This window comes from Ahaetulla prasina, chromosome 1 (assembly GCF_028640845.1).
Source record: "Ahaetulla prasina isolate Xishuangbanna chromosome 1, ASM2864084v1, whole genome shotgun sequence".
Classification (NCBI taxonomy): domain Eukaryota; kingdom Metazoa; phylum Chordata; class Lepidosauria; order Squamata; family Colubridae; genus Ahaetulla; species Ahaetulla prasina.
In genome coordinates, this window is record NC_080539.1 from 308,221,627 (window position 1) to 308,243,102 (window position 21,476).

The following is a 21,476-nucleotide window of genomic DNA, read 5'->3' on the forward strand; positions in this document are numbered from 1 at the left end:
CAGCCTGAGCTAAACCGGCCCCTATTTCAGCACCCTATGGGCTAGATCTGGCCCTTGAGTTTGACACCCCTGATCTAAGCTATCAATTGTCTAGGACAGCTTTTCAGAAAAAAGAAACTAGCATTCTGTGGAGCAAACAATCTGATCTTTTCAGAAAACCCTGAAGCATAATTGTATTTTGTTATGAACTAGACCAGTGTTTTTTAACCTACGAGATCCTTGTGACCCCTTTCCACTCCATAATTGTATCATATTCCCAAGGTCCCATTTGGATCTCACCTTTAAAAGGATTAAAATAACCAAGATTCTAAGACTTTGAATTTTTCAAGGATAATAATAATGGTTATTTAAAGCATCTTTTGAAAGGTTAATCGTATATACACTTGACTATCAGTCCAACACCCGACGCTCTAAACATAGCCTTTTCTACCTCTTCTTTGAATAGATTTTGTCTGTTTTTAAGGGAACGAAGTTTGTTTTGTTTATCCTCGTGTTCTAGCTCTTCTTCTGGAGGTAGAAAATATGTAATTAAATCTTGGAGATTCTGAACTACTTCTTCAATGGGAAGAGTGATGGGAGTTGTAACACTGTTGTTTCCACTGTGAATCAAAAGATAAAGCAAATAGTTATAAAAAAGAATACATTACTAGAATCAAAACAATAATCAGTGGGTTAACAGAAAGTTTTAAAATTGGGAAAGGGATGAGACAGGGATGTCCCCTGTCCCCATTACTTTTTATTTTAACTTTAGAAATTCTTCTGAATAAAATACTTGGTTCCAATCGAATAAAGGGAATTAGAGTTAAACATCAAGATTACAGATTAAGAGCTTTTGCAGATGACTTGGTTGTTACTGTATCTCAACCAATATACTCAGCTACTGGTTTAAAAGATATAATTGGTCAGTATGGCAAAGTATCTGGATTTAAGGTGAATCAGCAAAAGACAAAGATGATAACTAAAAATATGAATATACAACAAAAAGAAGAGTTAGAAAGAACTACAGGTTTTGAAATTGTTAAAAAGGTTAAATATTTAGGAATATATATTACAGCTTCAAATGTTAAATTATACAAAAATAATTATGAGGTATTGTGGCAGAAGGTATGGAAAGAAATGGAGAGTTGGAAGAAGTTACAACTATCTTTGCTGGGAAGAATAGCGGCTATAAAAATGAATGTTTTGCCCAGGTTTTTATTTTTGTTTCAAATGATACCGGTGCTTAAGAATGATATTAAATTACAGGAATGGCAAAAGGGGATTAATAAATTTGTATGGATGGGCAAAAAACCAAGAATAAAATTAAAAATAATGCAGGATATAAGGGAAAGGGGGGGTCTTAAAATGCCTAACTTAAAATTGTATTATGAAGCAGTTGTCTTATCATTAATTACTGATTGGATTAATTTAACTGAGGAAAGAGTTTTGAATATAGAAGGTTATGGTTTGTTATATGGGTGGCATGCCTATTTATTATATGATAAGAAAGTAGATAAAATATTTAAAAATAATATAATTAGAAATGCATTACTGAGGGTTTGGAGGAAATATCAATATAAATTAGATGGAAAGATTCCAATATGGGCAATCCCGAGACACATGATAGAAAATATAAATATATATCAAAAGATGGAGGTAGTTACCTATAAAGAACTTCTTTGTATGGAAAAGGGGAATTAGAGTTAAACATCAAGATTACAGATTAAGAGCTTTTGCAGATGACTTGGTTGTTACTGTATCTCAACCAATATACTCAGCTACTGGTTTAAAAGATATAATTGGTCAGTATGGCAAAGTATCTGGATTTAAGGTGAATCAGCAAAAGACAAAGATGATAACTAAAAATATGAATATACAACAAAAAGAAGAGTTAGAAAGAACTACAGGTTTTGAAATTGTTAAAAAGGTTAAATATTTAGGAATATATATTACAGCTTCAAATGTTAAATTATACAAAAATAATTATGAGGTATTGTGGCAGAAGGTATGGAAAGAAATGGAGAGTTGGAAGAAGTTACAACTATCTTTGTTGGGAAGAATAGCGGCTATAAAAATGAATGTTTTGCCCAGGTTTTTATTTTTGTTTCAAATGATACCGTGCTTAAGAATGATATTAAATTACAGGAATGGCAAAAGGGATTAATAAATTTGTATGGATGGGCAAAAACCAAGAATAAAATTAAAAATAATGCAGGATACAAGGAAAGGGGGTCTTAAAATGCCTAATTTAAAATTGTATTATGAAGCAGTTGTCTTATCATTAATTACTGATTGGATTAATTTAACTGAGGAAAGAGTTTTGAATATAGAAGGTTATGGTTTGTTATATGGGTGGCATGCCTATTTATTATATGATAAGAAAGTAGATAAAATATTTAAAAATAATATAATTAGAAATGCATTATTGAGGGTTTGGAGGAAATATCAATATAAATTAGATGGAAAGATTCCAATATGGGCAATCCCGAGACACATGATAGAAAATATAAATATATATCAAAAGATGGAGATAGTTACTTATAAAGAACTTCTTTGTATGGAAAAGGGGGAATTACAATTAAAATCTAGAGAAAAGATGGGGGAAGAAGGGAAAAATTATACATGGTTCCAATATGGACAATTACAAGCTAGATGGAAATTAGATCAAAAAATAGGTGTTAAGCAAATTGAGGATAATTTGTTAAAACAAATGAGAGATCAAGGCCAACAGCATATTAAGAGGTTGTATAATGTATTAGTAGAAATAGACTCAGAGACTGAATTGGTTAAGGATTGTATGATTAAGTGGGCACAAAATTTTCAGCAACCAATAATGTTGGAAACTTGGGAAAGAATTTGGGTGAGGAATGTTAAATTTACACAAGCGCAAAATATGAGAGAAAATTTTTATAAGATGTTTTATAGATGGCATTTAGACCCCAAAAAGTTGTCATGTATGTATCCTAATGTACAGGCTAAATGTTGGAGATGCGATTGTGAAGATGCCACTTATTACCATATATGGTGGACTTGTAAAAAAGTTAAAGCATTTTGGATTAAAGTATGGTGGATCATGCAGAATATTTTGAAAAAGAAGATTAAGTTTACTCCTCAGTTCTTTCTACTAGGAATAATTATGGATTGTACAGCTATAGAGACTAAATTGATTTTGAACTTAATAACAGCCGCAAGACTTTTGATTGCTCAATATTGGAAGAAAGAAGAATTACCTACAATTGAAGAATGGACACTCAAAGTATCAAATCTGGCAGAAATGGCAAAAATCTCTGCTTACTTGAAAGACTATACACAAGAAAAATATATTTTAGAATGGAAAATGTGGATTGATTATATTCAAAATAAGTATCAGATAAAAAAATATCGAATAGCATATGAGTAAATTTAGGAAATATTTTGTATTAGATATATTTCTGAAGGAGAGGGGAATTGAGAGTGTGATTCAGTGTGGAGTGACTAGAGATTATAATTTAGGAATTATTTTAGATTATGATTGTTAGTTTTGATACCCTGCATTTTGTTCTGGGAAGTCGGGGTGGGGGGTGGGGGGTAAGGGGAGGGAATTGGGGGTTGAGGCTAGAGATGGAGTGATGGTTAATGCACAGGGATTATTGAAGATGTATAAATATAATTAATGTAGGGTCGGGTCTGCCCAGTTATCATTTTAGAACGGTGGGGAGGGAGAAAAGAGAGAGTAGGAGGTAGGAAAGAGGAGAAGAGGAAGGAAGAGGGGTAGAAGAGGGAAAAGGAAGGTGTAGGGTGGAGGGAGGAGAGGAGGAAGAAAGGAGAAGAGGAGGAAGGTTAGGAAAGTAAAAGAAGGTAGAAGAGGGAAGAGTGTTAAAAAGGGGGGTGGTGACTGGGCAAGCCCGACTAATTGTATATAACTGTACATTGGATGAGTTGTTTGACATGATTGTAAAAATAAAACTTTTTTATGGAAAATAATAATAATAATAATCAGCATACAATTATTACTATTATATAGTTTGTCTTACACATAGAATATTTTATATCACATGATTCATAGATGCAGAATTTAAAAAGCTAATAGAGTTACACACAGAAGTGCAAAACTGGTCAATGTCCTGATAATATCATCTGCATGTCTGTATGATAAAAGTCTTGGGGAAGAAATTGCTAATTTTTGCAATATAGAGTATTGTGAAATACCAGTATCTGTTCCATAGGATGAAGAGAAGGAATATCATTTGAACAGATTTTTTTAAAGTAACTTTCATTCATGCAAACATGTTATTACAGCCTATGCAAGAAGAGATTTCAAAAGGCTCCAGTCTGTGAAGCACAATCAGTATAACACAACCACTGCATATTTTGAAGGGGGGAAAAAAGGAACTTTCTGTCACTACATTCTAAAATCTGAGAGTATGATAAGAACGGAGAAGGAAGAGGTTAGAGAGGCTAGGCTAGAGCAGCATTTTCCAACCTGCTTCCTTGGGGTTATATATAGCCGTGCTGACCGGAATTCGGGGAGTGATGGGTCCCCATACAGCTGGAGGACACCTATGGTAAATGTTGGAACAAACAATGGTCAATGAAATCATCCTGCTAAAATATCTTTGTAGGTTTTCTGCAGACTAAACTGCTGAAGACTCTTGATGATTAACAAATGTGATTTTCTAAGATATAGTGCAGGAATCCCCAACCCCTGGGGCACGCAAGTGATGGGCGAGTGCACGAAGCTTTATTTACACATGCATGGGATTAGGCCGTGTGCACTTAAACCATCCCCGCCCTCCTCTATGGAGCCAAAAAGGTTGGGGACCGCTGATGTAGTGAATATTTGAAAGACATTTGAAAAAGCTGTTAATATCAAGAGTAGGTTTTGGATGTCAATACACCATTATCTCCTATCTGTGGAAATAAATCTTCAACAATAATATATTATAATTCAATATCAGCAGAATGTATTTCCAAATAGATTCTGCCACGTTTCAACTATAAATGTTATAAATGCTAATTATTAATTATTATATTAAGAAATTATACCTTATAAATTGACTGAATAATTTTGTGGTATTGAGAATAATTCTAGCAGCCTGGGATTCTTCGTGTTGACACCTTTGCAAGGAGAGTCCATCATCTGTGTGCCCTTCTTGGTGTAATATAACCTAAAATAATGGTCAAAATAATATTTTAAAATACAGCCATTTGTTTAGTGAGCATTTGAAGTTAAAATGACACTGAAAAATGTAACTTACGACTGATTTTCACACTTAGGAACATTGCAGCATTCCCATGGTCAAGTAATCAAAATTCAGGCTTGGCAATTGACTTGTGTTTATGACATATGGCACAGGCTCATGTGATCATAAAATGGGGCACAATTTGCTTTACAACTGTCATGCTTAACAACAGAAAATTGGAGTTCAATTGTGGCTATAAGTCACAATTCCCTGCATGTTTTCAATTATGTTCTCAAATATTACTATGCAGCTTGCTAATGATAGTATGCGAGATTGGCAGAAAATTGCAATTTTAATTTGCTGATGTTCTTTTTAATTTCAGATAATATGTCCCAGCTGGATTTTACATAATATGCTATAAGATGCAGCTGAGAAAAATAGCAAGAGCAGAAGTGTAGGACAGTGTATGCATACGGTTGACATATTATCTTGGAAAAAAATAAAGGACAAACCTGAAAAAGGAGCAAACCTGAAAGTGGTTAAGAACAAAAAATATTTACATCTAAAACTTAACTTTATAAAAGAAAAATCATGAGCAAAACCAAGAAAAACTTTACAGAAATGCATATTCTGATAAAAATAACTAAAACCAAACTGTATATGTAAATTTGTTTTAAAAAGACAGTACATTTCCATATTTTTTACATGAATGTGAAAGACTGTCCATTAAGTGGTATCATTTACCATGGTAAAGTGAAATGACCAGAATGAAGGACAAAAATGGGTTTTTGAAAAATGGAATCTAAAAGACAGCTTTCTGAAATAAAGGACATCGGGTCATGTGGGAATAAAGCTGCCATCCTCCAACCTTTATGTGTTCTAATGTGTCAGGCCTCCCAGTTTGCTGAGAGATCCAAATGAACAAACTATGGTTTGAACAATTTTTACAAATTAGGATTGCAAACCAGGATGGATCTGTTGGGTCCTAGTCTACGATTAGAAGATATCATTGAAGTCATACTTCCCTGATTTAAATCAAGGGAAAGTCACTTCTGTGATGGATGGCTGTATAAATGTGGTAAATCAATATATTAAAAAGAAAGAGAGAGAGAGGGAGGGAGGGAGGGAGGGAGGGAGGGAGGAAGGAAGGAAGGAAGGAAGGAGGGAAAGAAAGAAAGAAAGAAAGAAAAAGAAAGAAAGAAAGAAAGAAAGAAAGAAAGAAAGAAAGAAAGAAAGAAAGAAAGAAAGAAAGCATATTAGTTTAACTACCCATAAAATGTTCTCCTATATCAGGCATGTTATGTAAAAGCATGCAGCTTGTTCCCTATATTCCTATCCTTGATAAAGAGAATGAGATGAAATTATAGAATTAATCCATGGGCTTTACAGAAATCAGAATGCTTTCTTGTTTCTAATATGAAAATATGATGTACCTGGGACAATTTAAAAAGAATACAGGAGACCTGAACGCACAATTTGGAAAGTAAACTCCAGTGCTGAGGAAAACAGAAGCACCTACTGTTAATGGGTCTCAAGAAGACTGATGCAATTCCTTGAGTCTATATGTCTCAATAAAAAGGACCAGTGGGGCAAACTAATTATATCTGTAATAGCTAGAACAGATGGTGCTGCCTGCCTATTTGTACACACACACATACACACACATACACAAATAAACTGAGCCCAAGTGAGTAGCTCTCAAAAGCCTCATGCCCAAAAACTATTCACACTGCATCTTTCTAGGCAACAGTGCAGACAATTAAATATGTGCAATATTTTCTGGCTGTATGAGCTTCCGCACATCCACATGTGCAAGCTATTTGCAATTGCAGATGATGGAATAAAAATACAAATGTTCTTTTTACCTTTCTTCTAAATGGTCCTAAACGTGATGTTTTAGCATCCTGTGCTTTGTATGTCAGCCACAAAGTGCTAGCTACATGCTGCACAAAACAAACAGAATCTCCATACTTTATTTCAGGAAATCCCATGCCCTCTATATCACGTTTGTGAACAGAATCCAGTTTTTCCTTTATGCAACAGGGGTGAAAAAGAAGAAAATTAACAAATTATTAGTAATTCATAACAATGGTGCGTATCAGAGAAATGAACTTTTTTGGTGGCTGCACCAAAATTATATAGTTCTTAGCCCCTCAAAAATACCTAGATCAGTGTTTTATCGTATGATAACACCTCATTTAAGTTGATGTGTAATTTTTGCACATTTAGACATGTGTTTTATTGGTCAGAGAAGTTTTTTAGCATGCTCTCTATGTTGTGTTTCTTAACGTTTGGAATATGATTGTGTTTTTATTAACCAATTGTTAGTTGCCCTAAGTTGTGTGCATAAGTGAAGAAAGGTAAGATATGTAATTTTTTACTTCATGAACAATTTTTATATCAGTGATTGATTAAAAAAAATCATTGTGTACTTAGTAGGTAGTTGGGACTTTGTGATAAACCACTCTAGAATTCAACAGCAACAACCCTTCCTCTCTCTGGAGGTCATGAAAGAGAGTACAGTAGTCCTCGACTTACAGCCACAATTGAGCCAACATTTCTGTTGTTAAGTGAGACAGTGGTTTAGTGAATTTTGTCCCATTTTACAAGTTTTATTGTCAGTTGTTAACTGAATCTTGTTTCCTGATTGACTTCGTTTATCAGCACATTGAAAAATGTGATCATATGACCCCAGCACACTGCAACCATCATAAATATGAGTCAGTTGCCAAGTATCCAAATTTTGATTACATGACCTTAGGGACAACAGTTTCAACAGTCATAAATGTGCAAAATGGTCATAAGTCACTTATTTCAGTACTGTTGTAACTTCGAACAGTCACTAATTGAACTGCTGTAAGTGGAGGACTATCTATATCTACATCTTTGGAACATCAATTTCTCAGTTGCATTGAAATCTACTCCTGGAACCAGGAAGGCAAAGCTGAACTGCCACTTTCCCATCTTTCTCCAGATTTAAAAAAAGAGGCTCAGCGTCCTCCATCTTCTATTGAAAATAAAATATAAGGCGTCCTCTTTTGTGTATTCCAGGCCTACAAGTAAAATTACTTTCTCCCAATTCCATGCCCTATTTTCATATTTTACACTTGTGGATTATGACTGTCAAATTTCAGCGTCAATTTAAATATATACAGATAATTCTGTCATAATATAAAGTGGAATTTCAATTTACTCCCTAGGAAAGCCGTTATCCTGTCAATAGCAGAAAAAAATTATGTCACTTCTCAGTTCTCAGAGATGGAGAACTGCTATATGAAATAAAGAGTGTAAGTCTACTATCCAGAAGCAGACACTATTCAAGTAATGAATCCTGGGTATTCAGCTTTAGGGAATATTAACAATAAGGAAAAATAGGTTCCTCTGCAAAAAATAGTGTTTTGCAACTTGAATGTTCACATCGTAATCAGCTTTTTCAATCTCATAAATACAAAACTAATATATTTTTCACATTCTCAGTACGTAGTGTATGTTTCTATCAATTAATATATAGTACAAATCAGTTCTTCACTGATGAGTTTTATTAAGTGTATTTGAAAATACAAAAAGTTCATTTAAAAAGAGATGTTAGAAGGCGGAAGAAAGCTATCAATAGATTAAATTAAGAAAGCAGAGAAATGGAAAATGCTGTTACATCTTTAATGCTGCTGGCTGCTGCTTTTAAGTTGAATAGTAAGCAAGAAAAATACCCTGGCAATGATTTCTCATAGATATTGTCTACTGTTGACTTCACCCCATTCCTAAGAGATCTGTAAGGGGCGTGCATAAGTGTGCCAATTTGCCTACCATCCTTGTCCTACTGTCCCCATTTATTCGTATCCATTTCCTGTGTTCATATTCATGTTTATACTTATATCTGTTTTTTTTGTTTTTTGTTTTTGTTTACATTTATACCCCGCCCTTCTCCGAAGACTCAGGGCGGCTTACAATGTATAGGGCAATAGTCTCATTCTATTTGTATATATTTACAAAGTCAACTTATTGCCCCCCCAACAATCTGGGTCCTCATTTTACCTACCTTATAAAGGATGGAAGGCTGAGTCAACCTTGGGCCGGGCTCGAACCTGCAGTAATTGCAGGCTTTGTGTTCTTAATAACAGGCCTTACCAGGCAGAGCTAAACCGGCTAAACATGTTATCTCGTACATGTTTGACAAACTAACTAACTAAATAAATAAAATATTATTTCAATCAAGAAAAAAAAGATTATGTAGAGAAGTAAGCTTTAGTATAGTATATTGTAAAGAAGAATATATATACTTCTGAATGTACGTCAAGATCATTTATTTGCATTTAGTCATAAAGTATGTATTGATTCCTAGCAATTGGCTGGCAGCATTTTGGAAACAGGTTACCATTGTTTTCTTCTTTGGATTGAGAGAGAATGACTGGCCCACAAACATTCAGGTGTCATCATGTCTAAGGCAGGACTAAAAATCATGGTATACCAATTTCTAGCCTGGTACCTTTAATCATTGTACCAAACTGGTACTCTATAAAAATGTTTAGATTCACTGAATTGGTTGAATGGAACTATAATTTCTCAGCAATGTGATTTTCTATAGTACAATATATTCAGCATTAACTTTGAGGGAAGGGCAAACAAAGGCAAGAACAAGGTAAAGTAGTTAGCATGATTGCTACCCATGTGTTCAATAATTATATCCTTATGTCACAATAAACATCTCAAGGAGCTTTTTGGGTTCACCCAAAGCTTTGGTATGGTGCAACTCTTCCCATCCTTTTCTGATTTCATACAATTACTCTTATTTCTTGTTTTTGTTCAAATAAATAAATAAAATAAGAAGTGGTCACTTAGAAAGGAGATCCAATAGGAAAGCATCATAAAAATGACCAATGCTTATTATAATTGAATGTCACATATCTTTTTGCACACTTACAAAAATGTAGAAGTGCAAAAAGTTGGTGAAATTCAATCATAATAAACTATAAGGTGCGATAGGTCAATTTAGAGAGCAAACAGATATATCAGTGAGATGACTCCTAAATCTTCTTTCATGCCTATAGATTCTCTTCAAGCAGTTTTATGTAACATAATATAATATAATATTATGTTATAATAACATAATATTTTCTTCAGCGAAGTTATTATTTATTATTATTATTATTATTTATTTATTTGTCACAACAGTATATAAAAGCATAAGCATGGAATAATTATACAATATATAAGCATATATATAAGCATAAGCATGAAATAACTATACAAATTGGATACAATCAAAGGGAACATTAGGACAGGAACGGTAGGCACATTGGTGCTCTTATGCACGGCCCTTACAGACCTCTTGGGGGTCAATAGTAGATAGTCTTTGGTTAAAGCTTTGGGGATTTTGGGAAGAGACCACAGAGTCAGGTAGTGTATTCCAAGCATTAGCAACTCTGTTACTGAAGTCATATTTTCTGCAATCAAGATTGGAACGGTTCACATTAAGCTTAAATCTATTGTGTGCTCGTGTATTGTTGCAATTGAAGCTGAAGTAGTCTTCAACAGGAAGGAAATTGTAACAGATGATTCTATGAGTTAAACTCAGATCATGTTGAAGGCGGCGGAGTTCTAAATTTTCTAAACCCATTTTAGGAATGAATAACTAAATTTTCTAAACCCATTTTAGAAATGAATAAATTGACATTTATTCATTTCTGCTACATGATAGACTTGATTTAGGTAGAACATTCATGTTCTACATTCCACATTCATTTAATGTAAAAATATTACTTACCTTGGATGATCTAAAACAAAAGGAAGTTGATTTTGTGTCAGCCTTTTCTCTGTCTAATAAAACAAGTCCCAGGTCTTCTGTCAATGCTAAAAACTGTCCTGTTGTAATATGTCGAAGGCGAAATGGTTGTCCCCAGCGAATATGACTTCCACTCCAGCTTCAAAATCATTTAAAGAATATTTAGTTTATGGTTTACATGGACTAGTCTAAGTATTTATTTACCAATGTATTTATTTATCAATGGAACAGAAGTTGTGGGTGCTTCATCATTGGAAGCTTTCAAGAAGAAACTGGACAGCCATCTATCAGAAATGGTATAGAGTCTGCTGCTTGAGCAAGGGATTGGACTAGATCAGCGGTCTCCAACCTTGGCAAATTTACTACTTGTGGACTTCAACTCCCAGAATTCGTCAGCCAGCTTTGGGAGTTGAAGTCCACAAGTTGTAAAGTTGCCAAGGTTGAAGAACACTGGACTATTTATTTTATTTATTTATTTTGTCACAACAGTATATATAAGCATAACCATGAAAATAACTATATAATATATAAGCATTCTTCCAATTCTGTTATTCTATTTTATTTTTAGGAGATACTCATTTTCATGCACTAAGTGCAGGCTTAATTCTATCAGTAAAGTGAAAAAACTTCCATTTGTTTGTTTTATTTGGTTAGACCTCAATTTATTTCAACCCAAGATCTTTCTTAGGGGCATCTTTTAATATGTTCAACAGTCTCATAATAGTATTACAAATTAACTCAGATTCACATTCATTATTTTCTTAGATGTTTGGAATTTTCTATGCTTCTTTCTTACCATGTTTAGTGCCTTCCATTTTTCTTTTCCTTCAGAAATTGAGGTGGAAACTGTTAGTCACTTTTGGGCTCTCATCATTAACCTACTATCTAAATTCAGTAGTTATCTCTAAGGCTTTAATCCTATGGTCTTGAAACAGCATCCCATAAGAGATAATACACAAACACAACCAACATAGGTCAACTTTTAAGGAAGGATCCAATTGCAACAAACAAATAAACCCATTTCTGTCTGTTATTCTGGCCACTTGGGATAATTTTCCTAATATTGGATACCCCAGTGTTGGAAAGGAGCATCCACAAGGAAGCTTGGTGAGAATAAGATAGGGGATCGAAAAGGAGAAAATTGGAGCAACTGAAACATTTAAGCCTAAAAAGAAATACTACACAACAAAAACAGGAAGTAGCAAATTCCTTTCTGAGTTCTGACTATCAATTATAAATTGGTAGACAAGAAAGCCTGCTGGATTTCCCAGAACAAAATACTCTATATTCTATGATATAGGGCAGCATAATGCAAAAACAATGAATTTAACATAAAATCATCACACCTTATTCGAAGAGGTTCTACTCTCCATAGTGATCTTGCACGTACTCCAGCTCCCCCAGCTTCATAAAAGACCCGCCTAGAAACAGATTAAGCATGCTGAGATGCACTGCATGGGAGATTTAGCATTACTAAATGTATGCAGAATTATAATCTGTGATTGAAATATACACAGCATTTGGAGATTGCAGCTTTTTCTGTAATAATTGACAACTTCTTTCAGTAAGGTTCAGAATTAGATTTTGCTATATAAACTGAATAACTGTAAAATAATTCAATCATCAATAAACCAGAACTGGATTTCTTGTAATCCTGTTCAAGAAATTAGGAGTGCAGTAGGACCTGAATTGCATAAATCTCAAATTCTTCTTGTTAATAAAGCATTTGAAATCACTGATATTTCATTCGTTTCCAGATTTTAATGATCAGATATTTAGGAGAAACATGATGGTTTTAGAATTAAGGCTAATCATATTATCCGATTATGTTGGCACTTTTCCCCCTCTGAAATTGCCTTTGTAATCTTTTACAATTTTACAAGTTTTTTTTTAATGCAACACTGAAACAATGGATGAAAAAGAATGAAACTATGCACATTTCAAAAAAGATTTCCATTTTATTCAGGGCTTTATTTATTTATTTAGACTCTATGTCACTCTAGTTGACCAGACTCTGAGCAGTCTATAATTCTTTCTTCTAGTAACTAAGATTAAAACAGCAAATAATAACAGTATCAACAATAATAATACCATTGGTAAAGAAAATCCTACACATTCTGCACAATAATCATCCATAATCACAATAAATCCATCCCACCACCTCTTCTACTGCAGGAGCCAATAATCACAACTCCATTTCATTCCCAAAGACCATGAGAAATAGTCCCAGGCCAAACCTGTCAGGAAGCCACACAGAACATACAGTCATATAGTATAAAACTCCTCCCAAATACAAGAAGCCTTATTTGTGATCAAAGTTGTGCCATATCACTAAAGACAGAACTGGTCCAGTTATGCTTTCAGTTATGCCCAACAACAGACATCTTGTCATGGCCAAACAAACCAGATATCAAACGAACCAGGTATCCCAACAGGGAGACCAACCATCTGCTGAACAGTTTTCATGGCAAAGCTAGGAAGAATCAGTAAGAACTTTTGATCTTACCTAAGCATATTTTCATCCATTCTATCAAGATTAAAAACATCTTCATTTATTTATCAGCAATCAGTGGGTCTTTTAATTTCGAAATCTGAACTTTTGGCTGATTGTCCTTTACAAAGTTTGGGGAACACGATATTATATATAATTCTGCTAGGTACATTTTGAAATGCAACAACTACAAGTTGGCAAATACCACTTATCTCAAATTAAACAATCTTAGTTTGCAATAGCAATTAATTATAAATACTTGCTTCAGGTTTTTTATGTCTGTCACACAATGCCCTTTGCTAACTTTCCCTTTGCTTCCTTTAGTGCTTTATTTTATTTGCTTTATTTCTCTCACAAAAAAGGGCAAGATGCAGCTGTTTTGCCTCACTGCTATTATGTTTATATCTTTACAGACAGTAGAACAAGCAACAAGGACAAGAGGCAACGTAGCCAGAGGGCACCTGGCATGTGATGTGACTATTGATAAAGGACCAACAGTGCTAATCTCCAATGCCAAGTATTCTCATCTTTTAACAGTAAACAGTGATGTTATTTCAAGGATACTTGAAGGTTCTTACTTAGGAAAAACATGCCTATAGAATGTAGTGCTGAGTAAATAAGTTTGGAATGGGAGACAATTTTTCATATATTTAATTCGACCATGTGATACTAATTCATGTTTTCTGTAGGACAGAGATAGATGATAGATAGATAGATAGATAGATAGATAGATAGATAGATAGATAGATAGATAGATAGATAGATAGATAGATAGATAGAAGAGATGCCAGTTGTTCTACTGCATCTAACTTGAATTATACTGTCTAGATATAATTGTAGAAAGCGTCTGGTTTATTTTACATCAACAGAAGAATGGCAACAAAAGTCAATCTGATATGTGCCATGTGCCACAAATGCTTGTTCACTGTTTCTGAATGAAGACTGTTTGGGTTTACAGCTGAAATAAAAAATGGAAAATATGCATAATCTACTGTATAGTGCAACTCACTTATGTGGTGAATCGTTCTGTTCCGTAGATGCAATGGTCAAGCATTCATCATGGCCATGAAACAAACGTAATACGTGACCACCAAGTAGGTATCCTAGAGGAAGAGAAAATAATTAACTGGGACAGCATTTTAACAATAAGTATCTGGAAATGGAAGTATATCTACCTTGCATTAAAATTTAAAAGTTCTAGGCTATTTTCTCTTTCCAATGCCTGCTCAGTTGCGGGTCTACCAACATGCCTTAAGCAAATCACCAACTATAAAATAACAGGAATAAAACTTTTGATGTTTAACTCCTATGATTATTTTCCCACCTGGCACAGGACTAGTTCAGATGTTTTTGCTCCTGCTTTTGTTTAGCCAAACTTATTTTCACCTGGGCTCAACAAATCTACTTGATCCACTGTGTGCTTTAATTGTAATTGTAAGGTGGTTTCAAAGTATTGGTTCTGAAAACATATTATTTGATGCAATATGTACCACTGTATTGAACATAAAACTAAATGGGTATAATTGAAATTAGTTTAATACCTACTCCATACAAAAAGGAAATAAAAATTGCCAACATTCCATCCATAAGAAAATCTCTTGAAAAAAATGTCAGCATTAATTTGACGTTTTGCACAACCACTGGTCTCCTGGGGGGAGGGGGGGAGGAAAAAGACTAAATGCTTGTCAAATTCACCCCAATTCCCTATTCCTGGAAACTACTGCAAAGATCTGTAAATCAAAACAAGTCAAGTTAATACTGACTGCATTTTAAATTAGAATCAACAGGATGCCAAGTAACTCAAATCATACAAAAAATATCCAAGTAGATGTTGGGAATAGTAACTGTTGTGAAAGGAAGTGGGCGAGGGAAAGGGATTTGTAAGATGACGAAGCTACCAATCCAATTTAACAATTGGAAAACAAAATGCAGTGTCAACTGAAGACAGGCTGCAGAGAGTGAGATAAGAGTTCTCACCAACTGGAAAATAGACCAGTTATAATCACAAGTTGGTTATGGGGGTCCATAATCTTATAATGTCTTACTTGCCATGGGCATCTTCAAGGGTTATGATGATGAAGCATGTGTGTTGGTATTATCATGTAAATGGTGACACACATACTTGTGTCAGATGTCAGGATGCAAGTACTTAATTACAATGTATGCAAAATTGTATCACCATGTCAAGATTGTGTTAGAACAATTAATAAGTGGAACGACTTGCCTGCAGAAGTTGTGAATGCTCCAACACTGGAAATTTTTAAGAAAATGTTGGATAGCCATTTGTCTGAGATGGTTTAGGGTTTCCTGCCTGGGCAGGGGGTTGGACTAGAAGGCCTCCAAGGTCCCTTCCAACTCTGTTGTTATTATTATTACCATGCCTGAGTTGGCATATTATGGTTTTCTGTCAATGCCACTATTCATCAACTTTGTAGAGTATTATTACTGTAAACAAAACCCTGCCCACCTCAAAAAAAATCTGGATTTCATTGCAAATCTGTTCAGCTGCTAAACAGGACAGGATGAAGCACAATAATTACAGATTTAGTGCTAACAACCCATGTGGAAGAACCTCAAACGTATAGGAAACATTTTGAATACAGAACTAGGCTACAATATTACTTGAATACCTGACTTTCATATAACAAATAACAAGTAATGTTTCATACCATTGATCATTGGATCCAACTGGATTTACTGATTACCAGCAGAAGACTGTATTGTAGTAATTCTCTTCCTGCCTCAAGAGAAGTCAAGACATACAGCTGGGTATCCTCAACATATCTAATGGTAACTGATTTTGCAGTCTCCCATACATATTAAACAAGAGAGACAAAGTCTTTGTCCTGTTGTATTAAATAGAAGTATCTATTTAATACAACAGGACAAAGACTTTTTTTCTCTTGTTTAACATGTATGGGAGACTGCAAAATCAGTTACCATTAGATATGTTGAGGATACCCAGCTGTATGTCTTGACTTCAGGTCTATCAAGTGATATTGTTGAGGCTTGTCTCAACACCAGAGGGCTATTGGATTATGGAATGGAGATGGGAGGAGAACAATCCTGAATTCAACAATGACAAGACAGTGCATTCTGAGTTCCTCTGGAATAATGGATAGTCCATCTATAATAATAATATAATAACAACAGTCGGAAGGGACCTTGGAGGCCTTCTAGTCCAACCCCCTGCCCAGGCAGGAAACCCTACACCATCTCAGACAGATGGTTATCCAACATTTTCTTAAAAATTTCCACTGTTGGAGCATTCACAACTTCTGCAGGCAAGTCATTCCACTTATTAATTGTTCTAACTGTCAGGAAATTTCTCCTTAGTTCTAAGTTGCTTCTTTCCTTGATCAGTTTCCACCCATTGCTTCTTTTTCTACCCTCAGGTGCTTTGGAGAACAGCCCGACTCCCTCTTCTTTGTGGCAACCCCTGAGATATTGGAACACTGCGATCATGTCTCCCGTAGTCCTTTTTTTCACCAGATTAGACATACCCAATTCCTGCAAACATTCTTCATATGTTTTAGCCTCTAGTCCCCTATTCATCTTTGTTGCTCTTCTCTGCACTCTTTCTAGAGTCTCAGCATCTTTTTTACATCGCGGCGACCAAAACTGAATGCAATATTCCAAGTGTGGCCTTACCAAGGCATTATAAAGTGGTATTGACACTTCACATGATCTTGATTCTATCCCTCTGTTTATGCAGCCCAGAACTGTGTTGACTTTTTTGGCAGCTGCTGCACACTGATGGCTCATATCTAAATGGTTGTCCACTAGGACTCCAAGATCCCTCTCACAGGTACTACTATTAAGCAAGGTACCACATATACGGTACCTGTGCATTTTGGTTTTTTTGCCTAAATGTAGAACCTTACTTTTTTCACTATTGAATTTCATTTTGTTAGATAGCGCCCAATGTTCAAGTCTGTCAAGATCCTTCTGTATCTTGAGCCTATCTTCTGGAGTGTTGGCTATTCCTGCCAGCTTGGTGTCATTTGCAAATTTGATAAGTTCCCCATCTATCTAAGTTATGAATGAATAGACATTCCCCAGACAGAACTGGTGTACAATCTGAAAGTCCTCCTGGACACACAACTCCTGCTGAAAATGCAGACCTAGCTATAGCCAAAATCATCTAGTATTCCAACTGTGCTCCTTTCTGGGTGGAAGGTTTTTCTTTTCACATTCACTTGTGCCTTAGTCATCTCTGTAATATAGTCTCCATCAGGGGTCAAATTCAAAATTTTCCCCTACTGGTTCTGTGGGCGTGACTTGGTGGGTGTGGCAGGGGAAGGATATTGCAAAATCTCCATTCCCACCCCACTCTGGGGCCAGCTGGAGGTGGTATTTGCCAGTTCTCCGAACTACTCAAAATTTCCGCTACTGGTTCTTCAGAACCTGTTAGAACCTGCTGGATTTCACCCCTGGTCTGCATGCGACTGCTCTAGAAGACCGTTCAAAAGCTGTAGCTGATTCAGAATGCCTACAAGGTATAATTTGGTATGCTCATGTAACATTTCAGGTATGAAAACTGCACTGGTTATCGATAAGCTCCTGGTATAATTCAAGGCTGTTGTTATCTACAAAGACCTGCATGGCATAGGGCCTAGCTATCTAAGGGACTTCCTTACTCCCCATTGTCCCTGCTGCTCAGTAAGATCTGGCCGAGTGGGCATATTCTAAGGTCTCATCTGACAAACAAACTCATATGAAGGAATCCAGGAGAAAAGGTGATGGTGACTTTAAAAAAAGCATTTTGTTAAAGAGCAAGATGAATGTGGCTTTTTTTTCTAAGGAGGAAAGATGACTTATATGAGTGGTTGGTCACCCAGTTTATGGCCTCTGCATGATATATGTTTGTAGATATGTGTGTAACTTTGACAAGCAGTTCTGAAACACATAGAAAGTGAAGATTGCTTCACAACAGGTATGATTTACAGAATATGGTGCTATTATAACAGCTAATTTCCTAGATGCTTTAAAAAGAAAATGCAGAGAAGATAGCTATATTAATGGTGCTAAGAGATTTCTAAAACCCTGAGCAATAAACCCCTGGACAGCAGAAGAAACTTTTAGGGAACACTATAGTCTTGTGTTCTTCTGGTAGAGAACTGGCTGGTAAAAACGAAAGCAATCTGGAAATGCTACTTTGTAATGTATAAATGCAGTAGAAAAATGTTAAGTATATGGCACATGATAAACAACTAAAACACAAGCACAAATTGTTGCTGACTGATAAGTGACACTATTTCTATTCCATCAAATCCTTTGTATAAAATCAATATTGCATAAGGTAACAAGTGAACAGGGAAAGGTAAAAACCTTGGCTTTTCTATAGATTTACATTTTAATGGAACATAAATTTCCAACCCATTAAACCTTGAGAGGCCAGGATAAATGAAGGCATTGTCTTGTTGCAAATAAGAGGGAAATGATTCATCAGTATCTCTGGGTGAAATTGCTCTAAATTCACTTGCTGAATAACAATCCCATTAATATGTATTGGAAACAAATGTTATGTAAGAATAGAGATCTGAATATAATGCTGTCAACACAAAACACTAAAACGATTAGAAATTCAAGCCCAACACTCAAATTAACCACAAAGGGTTTAAGAACTTTAAGACCATGTGGCTTCCTAGAGGTTTTGAGACTGTTTCAGGCAAGCTCCACTAAATTCATGGAATCATGTTGGATCCTGCAGGGTTCTGCATTGAGAAAACCTGTGCAGAACACAAGCCATATCAGGATTAGCAATCAATCAATCTGTCTATCTATCTCAAAGTACATATGAATTTATCAGAATAGAGCTTGACTTCAACACAAAGGAAGCCAAAAGAAGCAGCATCAGCAACAGCAGAAACAGAATAAATGGGCTGCTGGGTGTGATGAAAGCATCAGAATCAAATTGAAAGGTGACATTTTGCAAACCTTTCTGAAGCAAAAGCTTTCACATTTCACTCAAACTGGGATTAAAAAGAAGAGCAGGTGCTTTCCATTTGAAAATAGAACATTGTCAAAGGATCTGATTTCTTTGGAACTATTTTTAGTCATTTACAAGAAGAATGCATACAGTGGCTGTCAGATCTCCCTATCTCCCTTCTTTTCTTTTCTTTTTTTCTCTCTTTCTTCTCTTCCTCCGTCCCCCCCCCCTTTTTTTTTGCTTAAAGGTTTTTAGCTTTTTATGTAGAGAAAAATTACAACATGAAAAAAACATGATTGCAATACAAAATGCAATTGATGGCCAAACAATAAGATGTTAGCACTAATAAGCTGTTGATCTTTTAGATGAATGGAAGATTTTAATGAGTCTTAAGAAGAACTCTTTTTCCAATCTACAGTGGTTTTCACAACATCTCCTGATTTCTGCTTTTCCTTCTGGCTCTTTCCTCAAATCCCCAATTGCAGTAGAGTGTTTCAAGGCTTGCTAAAAATGTTCACTTTCTTCCCAAGCCATCACATGAGTATTCCAAATACAAACTGTCTTTAGGCATTGTTATAAATATGTCATGCATTACTGTTTTTAATCTGCTGGCAAAACTGTATGCTAAAAACATATTGGTGCATTATTCTTCATACAGTATCTAATAACTTGTTAAATTTTTCCATTATTCATAATTATATTATTAAAGTTATGTTGTTGGCAATGATCTATGAGACTTGCCCGCTTTTCCTTCCCCTTTTAGTCAACCCTAAGTTTCCATTCAATGATTTCAAATACATTATTTAAATGTTGAATGTTGACATGCAAAATGCAAAATACTGTATACCGTCCATTCACCTTTCCACCAATTGCTTACTAAATGCGATAAAGGGTGTTTGTACATTTGCCTATTGAGTTTTCAGAGGAACATTCTGGAATTTTATTTTCCAAGGGAGGGAGGGACAGAGGGAGGGAGGGAGGGAAGGAAGGAAGGTAGGAAGGAAGGAAGGAAGGAAGGATAGGAAGGAAAGAGGTTTTATACACCAGTTTGATCCAAAAAGTCATAGCATTACCAGAAATTATTGCACATACTGTCCTTTAATAGGCATACATTTCTCTGACCTGCAAGTGGAAAATAGAAAAGACCTGCTTTCTCTTATGAAATAGTTCTTATTGGGAGGAATAAAAATTGAAAGTTAAGACATAATCAAAGAATCTTAAAATTCATTAGGTAGCATACACAAAGTGATGACACTGGGAATCTACCCAGATAGTCACATACACTATTTACTGAGGTCAGTAAGGGCAAATGACACCTGCTTTCAGTGAAAAATCAATACTTTCATAGCACATATTGTACGTAGTAATCTCCATGTCCAAATGAAGCCGGGAGGGATGTGGTGCTTTCTTTCAGCTCATTTGTAACAAACTATAAGTTCTTTTTCAACTCATGGTTCTATTCTTTCCTTGCTCAAGCCATCTAGGAAGTTCTGTATTACATCTTCACACTGTAAGTAAAGGCAGAATAATCTATGCACAGACTTCTTTGCTTTAATTCAGGAATCTAAATATTTGGCAAGGATTATGCTAGAATAGATTTGTCACTGGCAACCATACAATACCCAAAGGCCTTAAAAGCTGAAGAGCAAGTACAGTATATTTTTAGCTGTAGAAATTGCAGTGCACACTTGCAAATAAGTAGTGATTTCAACTAGTAGCATAACCATAACTGAACAAACCTTCTTCAATGCTGCTTCCTGAACAAGTGGGGTGCACATTCCAGAGTGTTTGCATAAAGGAAGCATCTACTTGTGTGTTTCCATATGCCACAGAAAGATGCTGCAAAGAGAAAAAGTGAAAACACAAGAAAACTATTATTGTTATTGCAAAGTATAAAAATACAGCCTTTAACTTTTACATCTTGGGGTTTATAAGATTTAGGGGGGAAAAACTAATCCCAATATTTGGTAAATAAGCTAAAGCTTATATAATATTAAAGAAGAAAATTTTTTACCATTCTCAAGAGTCTTTTATTTGATTTTCTTTGGCATTATTTCTTATCTCTCTTATTTCATCATGGGACATTTTATTAAAAGAGATTTAATAATGTATTTCATCAATTTATTTCAGCAG

At 35.1% G+C, this 21,476-nt stretch overlaps 1 protein-coding gene across 1 annotated transcript in view; it reads right to left on the reverse strand.

The window, feature by feature from the left end:
* Positions 1-21,476, reverse strand: part of RYR3 (ryanodine receptor 3) — a 343,388-nt gene that overhangs the window by 218,046 nt on the left and 103,866 nt on the right. The window contains exons 7-13 of the mRNA XM_058162131.1: positions 21,083-21,182; positions 14,421-14,514; positions 12,267-12,341; positions 10,903-11,059; positions 7,007-7,171; positions 5,005-5,126; positions 431-599 (exon numbers count right to left, since the gene is read on the reverse strand). Coding sequence (XP_058018114.1) covers positions 431-599; positions 5,005-5,126; positions 7,007-7,171; positions 10,903-11,059; positions 12,267-12,341; positions 14,421-14,514; positions 21,083-21,182 — 882 coding nt within the window. The remainder of the gene's footprint in view (positions 1-430; positions 600-5,004; positions 5,127-7,006; positions 7,172-10,902; positions 11,060-12,266; positions 12,342-14,420; positions 14,515-21,082; positions 21,183-21,476) is intronic.